General features: G+C 36.2%; 1 protein-coding gene across 1 annotated transcript in view; it reads right to left on the bottom strand.

The window, feature by feature from the left end:
- Window positions 1-1,162: 1,162 nt before the first annotated feature.
- The window catches only part of LOC111160959 (Fanconi anemia complementation group M), a 29,854-nt gene continuing 23,459 nt past the window's right edge, over window positions 1,163-7,557 (bottom strand). Inside the window, exons 10-11 of the mRNA XM_022524367.1 lie at window positions 3,284-3,490; window positions 1,163-1,381 (exon numbers count right to left, since the gene is read on the bottom strand). Of these exons, the coding sequence (XP_022380075.1) occupies window positions 1,163-1,381; window positions 3,284-3,490 (426 nt within the window). The remainder of the gene's footprint in view (window positions 1,382-3,283; window positions 3,491-7,557) is intronic.

Here is a 7,557-nt window from a genome sequence, read left to right as displayed (position 1 = left end):
TGATAGCTAATTTGACCAGATGACCCCCAATGTTCCTTCCAAATCTTAAATAAAACTATATGATGTTATGATTCTTTAAAAGCCCTGATTAAAAATTAAGTAAAATTTAAAAGAAGAAAATTTTAGTTTCTCATCTTTATAGTATTAAAATTTCAAGATTTTCTTGATATCACCAAAATCTCTGCAGTTCTTAAAGTAGCAACATTTTCATTACTAGCCACACTCCTGGCACCAAAGAATTTCTCACTGACTCAGAATTAGTAGGAACTTGGTGTAACTTGGCCACTATCTCATGTAAGTTAAGAAAAAAAAAAAAGTTTTCTCTTTTGGAGAAAGGGAAAGAAACCATTTCATCTCCTTTTCTTAAAGCAATTCCAGAGACACCTAATGTTTGTAAATCTTTTCTTTAATTCTTTGATATTATATGCAAATCTCTAAAATCTGAGCAAGGCTCTAGTTAGCATTTCAACCACAGATGTTTTTCTTAAGGAAGTAGGAGCTCTCTCTGCAATGTAAACATCAAGGAAGATAGTGTCCCTCTGTCACCAGGGAAGTTTAACCTAAGCACCGTTCTCTTCACTATATGCATGCAGAGATAAAAGTCGTCTCATTATTTCTTTGAATAAAGGCAACGAAGCTAACACAAATGGCCACCTCAATTACCAGGTGATCTGGGGATGAACTATGAAATAATATACAGCAAAAGGTGTTATCCTCCCATAGGAGGACAAGTTACTATTAATCTTGAGAATATGTATGTAAAGAATCATAACTGCCTGAAGGGAGGTATAGGGTAGAATTTCTGTCTTCATATTATCTTAGTGGATTTCAATGATGCACACTATAATCTGATTCAATAAATGATTCAATTGAATGATTCAATTCAATTCAATTATTCAATAATAAAAGTTCTCTTTCTTTTCTACATTTTATAAAGAGGATTCTCTGGGTTGGCAGGCATTTTAATTTTCACAACCCTGAGTTTCTCACTCTGTTCTGTCATTGTCTCCTTCCCTTTGCCAGAGGAATAAGCTCTTATTTTTCCAACACTCATAACATCCTAGAATGTACACTGAGTTTCTCAAAAAAGAAATATATTAACATATGGCCTGTTAACTAACAACAGGAAAAAAAAAATGCATGGCTCAAATGCAAAGCTTTTTTATTTACCGTTCTTATAGGAAAAGTTTGAGGACTTCCGCTGCAAGTTCCGAGGCTTATCTGGTTCATAGACACCACATGTAATGAACATTTTGTGTAATTCTGGATTGATTCCATCAGGAACCATTCGTGGACTTCCTTGGTAAAAATGAAGAACCTGCCTGCTACCTGAAATAGCTTTATAAATACTTCTTTTGTTGGACTGACTTTGATTATAAGTCTGCAAAGAAAAATGTCAAATTACATTATTTCTATAATAGTCACTTAGCCATAACAAGAAGTTATCATACTTGTTTGGATTTATTATAAACAGTAAATTAAACTCTGATCCACTTAAACACTAAGAATATCTGTTATCTTGAATTTGAGACCTGTTCAATTAACTCTTGAAATCAGTTAAAAATCTAGTTATTATAAAAGCCTACCTTCATAATTATACTGCACAAAGGAAATTTACCTTTAGGATATTTCTAATTTTGAATAAGGTGAATATTCATATATATAAGTGTAAATTGCTTTTTTTAAAATACTATTCCCATATTCCAACTTGTTACTTCATCTCTCTACACTTCAGTTTTTGGGTTTTTTTTTTAAGATTTTATTTATTCATTTGACGGAGAGAGATCACAAGTAGGCAGAGAGGCAGGCAGAGAGGGGGAAGTAGGCTCCCTGCTGAGCAGAGAGCCTGATGCGGGGCTCGATCCCAGGACCCCAGGATCATGACCTGAGCCAAAGGCAGAGGCTTAACGGACTGAGCCACCCAGGTGCGTTACACTTCAGTTTTCTTAACTACATACAAGAAAACCATTGTTCCCCATACCGGATTAAATGAAATAATGCATCTGACACACTTAGAACACTGCCAAGGAGAGTAGGTCCTTATTAAATGTGGGCCATTATGATTATTTTATAGATAAGAAAACTAACATCTGAATACAGAGGTTAAGTGGTTTGCCCAAGGTAATACAGTTAGAACCTAATTCACTCATTGATAAGACATAAATTTTTATAAGCTGCCAGGCATTTACTGTATTGGAATCATTTTACAGTTAAAATAAATGTTACATAATATGCTATAATCACATGAAAAGTATCAGGGGAAAAGTTCATTTTTCAGGATGATTTTTAAAGGGCCTATAAAACAATTTAAATCAATTTTTTATAACTGCTATAATTAATTTAAGAATCTTTAATATGAACCTACATATTTACCCAAGGAAACAGTTCCACTGAGTTACAAAAGTTAGTTAATAATTTTAGTGTAACAAACAAAATAATATTAGGTATAACATCATATTCCAGGAAGGTCTGTCACTCAAGATTGCAACCAAGTGTGAATATAATTTAAGTTTTTTATCATTTTGCATAGGCATCAACAAACTTCTCCATAAAGGGCCAGAAAGTAAATACTTTAGATTTTGCAGGCCACATAATATATCTAGCACATACTGCTGTTGGTTGGTTGATTAGTTTAGGCAGAATGTAAAATCCATTCTCAGTTCACTATATTTAAAAACAGAAGAAAAAACTAAACTAAAAACAAAAAACAGCCCTTAGAAGGATAGAGAAATACTAAAACAAAATCGATATTGAGGGGCACCTGGGTGGCTCAGTAGGTTATGCGTCTGCCTTCAGCTCAGGTCCTGATCCTGGGGTCTTGGAATTGAGCCTCCTCCCGGCCTCCACCTCACTCCTAGGGTTTCCTGCTCAGCGGGGAGCCAGCTTCTCCCTCTCCCTGTTCCCCAACTCATGTTCTCTCTGGCTCTCTCTTAAATAAAATCTTCAAAAAAAAAAAAAAAAAAAAAAAAAAAAAGGAGCTAAAGATCTCTCAAAGATTTAAAAAATAATAATACATATTGATTTTTGTATCTAAGTATCCCTAAATTAATACTAAAGTAGAAAAATGTGTTCCTTTATATGGATAAAAATTACAAAACAGAATCTAGTTAAAAATTCTCCTAACTACAAGAGAATACTCAATCTTCTAAAAAGTAGGGGGGAAAAAATTAACCATAATTTCCTACACATTTTTGGGTCTTCAAATGTTAACAGATCAATATTTACCTTAAACTATATTTCTCAAATTTCAATTATCAAATCACATTTCTACAAGTCTACTTACACGTTCTTCTCGTCCTTCGGCAAGGATAACAACTATTCTGCCTTGACGTTTGCGGCCAGTTCTACCCATTCGTTGTACAAGACGAATTGGGCTCTTCTGGGCATCAAAACATATTATAAGATCAACTTCTCCTATATCCAAACCTTCTTCACCAACACAAGTAGAAACCAATGTGTTATAACCACCACTACGAAATTGTTTCACAACCTAAAATAAAAGTGATTTTAAAATAACCAAAGACAAATGTAAGAGACTTGTAGATCAAAGCATACTTTTTCCACTCACCCAAAAATGGTGAAATCAGAACCCAGGATACTATGGAAATGGAAAAGAAGTACCAAAATGGCAATATAAACCAAAACAGACTGTGGTAAAATGCAAAGGGCAGTCCTAATGCCTTTGCTTTCATAATGGTTGTGATGCCAAAAAGGTTTGTTAAGTTTACACATAAATTAGAAACCCAAGATATCATTTAAGTGTCACTAAAGGGCTATGAGCAGGTAAAGAGCCCAGAGCAATTACACCTTGCTAATCATATCCTAGACCTAAATTTATTGTTAGGTCTATCTAAAGTGAAAATTTTATTACTCCTAAATTCCTATCTTACCTTCTGTGCTGCCATTCCAGTGAAGGGCAGCAAAATAATGCCATCCCAAAATATGACTGTGGGAGTTTAGGGCATGCTGCCCCAAAATATGCTGCTTTGATATATTATTTTGAGCTGTATAGACACTTGAAAAGTAGCAAAAGCAGGGAGAAGATTCCTCTCCCTTTATCTGTCCAAAAACAGAAGGAACTCAATTGTCATAAATCCGCTCCACAGGATTTTCATCAACCAAAAAAATTTGACTCATCATAGGAGAGGAGACTAAAAGCCATCACTACAGCCAGACAAACTTGGTTACAAACTATCACACCTCCCTTCTATTCTTCTAAGGCCCCGTTCATCTTTCCCAAATATCTCGCCTATGAAGCCTATGTTCCTCCTCTACTTTCCCTATTAATAAGGTATTTAAGTCAATTCTAAACCACCTTAGGAAATTACTCATTTTTCCCTGCATATCTCCCATGTATAACATAAGGTACACATGTTAATAAACTTCAAGATTTATATATCTGATTGTTTATTCAACATCTCTACTTTTAAAACAATGCTACTCATGGGCACCTGGATGGCTCAGTTGGTTAAGCATCTGCCTTCGGCTCTGATCATAATCCATGGGTCCCGGGATCAAGTCTGGCATCTTGTTCCCTGCTGAGCAGGGAGTCTGCTTCTCCCTCTTCCTTTACCCCTCCCCATTGCTCCTACTCTCTCCCTCTCTCTTTCTCTCTCTCTCAAATAAACAAAAATCTTAAAAAGATAAAATTTAAAAAATTAAAAAAATAAAACAATGCTGCTCAAACTATAGTTCACAAACTATTTATTACTGGTTTGGTTCACATACTGTTTATTACTAGCCCACTAGCCCACAATAACATAAATACAAACTTAAGAGTAGGTGTTTATTTTGTTGGTTTTTTTGGTTTTTTTTTTGTTTGTTTTTTTTTTGAAAGAGAGAGACAGCAAGAGAGAGAACACAAGCAGGGTAAATGGGAGAGGGAGAAGCAGGTTCCCCACTGTGCAGGGAGCCAGGCGTGGGGCTTGATCCCAGGATCCTGGGATCATGATCTGAGCTGAAGGCAGACACTTAATGACTAAGCACCCCAAGAGTAGGTGTTTAGAAATGACAGAGCAATACTATGTTTGTTGGCTTTAATAATAAAAAATTTGGCAATGAACACTGTTTTCATTGATTTTACTTTTTTTTAATTAGTTCATTATTATTGTAATGTTCAAAAGTATCTGTGACATACTAAGGGGGAAATAAACTAATCCTCCATCAATTTTCATATTCAGAAAAACACTAATCCCATAGACATACCAAAGTTAACTCATCCAGAACCAAATACCTGATATTTCTCTCCAAAGCCTGCTTTTCTTGAAGTCTTATCTATTTTCATTAATAGTAGCTCTTTTCAGTTTTTCAGGCCAAATTCCTGAAGTCATCCTTCACACTTCTCAATCTCATACCCTGCTCTAATTTGCAAAAAAATCCCCTCAGCCTGACCTTCAAAATATATCCAGAATCCAACCATTTCTCATAACTTTCCCTGCTACCACTCTAGTCTAAGCCACCATGAGACTTAGCTTGATAATAAGACTTCTAATAGGTCTTCCTGTTTGCACCCCAGGTCTCGTATATTTTATTAAGACAGCAACTGGTGTGATTTTTATTAAAATATAAATAGAGGGGCAGCTGGGTGCCTCAGTTATTAAGGGTCTATCTTTAGCTCAGGTCATGATCCCAGGGTCCTGGGATTGAGCCCCACATCAGGTTCCCTGCTCAGTGGGAAGCCTGCCTCGGCCTCTCCCACTCCCCTGCTTGTGTTCCCTCTCTCACTGTGTATGTCTCTCTCAAAAAATAAATAAAACCTTTAAAAAAATAAAATATAAACTATTTTAGGGTCATGACCCTACTCTGCTTCACACTCTCCAAGGGCTTCTTTTCCCATCTCACCCATAATACAAGCCAAATTTATTAAAATGAAAACACCCCACTTACATCACCAGACAGATCATCTAAACGTAACATAAAAAAGGAAGTGGCTATGAATGACACACTGGACGAGATGGAATTAACAAATATTTTCAGAACATTCTATCCTTAAAGAGCAGAACACACATTCTTTTCAAATGTACATGGAATATTCTCCAGAACAGATCACATATTAGATCACAAAAGAGGCCTCAAACAGGAGCACCCAGGTGGCTCAGCTGGAGGGACATCTGCCTTTGCCTCAGGTCATGATCCCAGGGTCCTGGGACTGAGATCCACATGGGCTCCCTGCTCGGTAGGGAGTCTGCTTCTCTCTCTCTCTCTGTCCCTCCCCAACACCGTTCATGCTCTCTCTCCCACACTCTTTTTCTCTCTCAAATAAATAAAGTCTTAAAAAAAAGAGACCTCAACAAATACAAAAAGATTAAAATCACATAATGAAACTTTTCTGACCACAATGTTATAAAACCAGAAATTAACCACAAGAAAAAATTTGGAAAGACCACAAATATATGGAGGTTAAACAACATGCTACTAAACAACGAATGGATCAATGAAGAAATCAAAGAAATTAAAATTTTTTAAAAAAATGGAAGCAAATGAAAATGAAGACACAATGAATGGTCCAAAATCTACAGGATGCAGCAAAAGCAGTCGTTAAGAGGAAAGTAGATAGCAATACAGGCCTATCTCAAAAGGAGAAAAAAATCTCATATGAACAACCCAACCTTACACCTAAAGGAGCTAGAAAAAGAACAACAAAAGAAGCCTACCAGCAGGAGGAAAGAAATAATAAAGATTAGAGCACAAATGATATAGAAACTAAAACAACAACAACAAAAACACAAACAGATAATAGAACAGATCGATGAAACCAGGAGCTGGTTCTTTGGGAAAAAAAAAAAAATCAATAAAAGTAATAAAGTTCTAGCCACACTTATCAAAAAGAAAAGAGAAAGGACCCAAATAAATCATGAATAGAAGAGGAGAAATAATGACCAACACCACAGAAATACAAATAATTACAAGATAGTATTATGCAAAACTATATGCCAACAAATTGGACAACTTGGAAGAAATAGATAAATTCCTAAAAAAATATCAAGTACCCAAAACTGAAACAGAAAGAAATAGAAAACTTGAACAGACTGATAACCAGCAAAGAAACGGAATCAGTATTCAAAAATCTCTGAAGATGGGGCGCCTGGGTTCCTCAGGTGTTAAGCATCTGCCTTTGACCCAGGGTCCTGGGATCAAGCCCCACATCAGGCTCCCTGCTTCGTGAGCCTGCTTCTCCCACTCCTACTCCCCTTGCCTGTGTTCCCTCTCTCCCTGTGTCTCTCTCTCTCTCTCTCAAATAAATAAATAAATCTTGGGGCGCCTGGGTGGCTCAGTGGGTTAAAGCTTCTGCCTTAAGCTCAGGTCATGATCCCAGGGTCCTGGGATTGAGCCCCACATCGGGCTCTCTGCTCAGCAGGGAGCCTGCTTCCTCCTCTCTCTCTGACTGTCTGTCTACTTGTGATCTCTGTATGTCAAATAAATAAATAAAATCTATAAAAATATAAATAAATAAATAAATCTTAAAAAAAAAAAAAATCTCCCAAGATACAAAAGTTCAGGGCCAGATGACTTCATGGGCAAATTCTACCGAACATTTAAAGAAGAGTGAATACCTAT

Source organism: Enhydra lutris, unplaced genomic scaffold (genome assembly GCF_002288905.1).
Source record: "Enhydra lutris kenyoni isolate GAN:26980312 unplaced genomic scaffold, ASM228890v2 scaffoldscaffold4, whole genome shotgun sequence".
Taxonomy (NCBI): Eukaryota; Metazoa; Chordata; class Mammalia; order Carnivora; family Mustelidae; genus Enhydra; species Enhydra lutris.
This window is presented reverse-complemented; position numbering and strand designations above follow the sequence as displayed.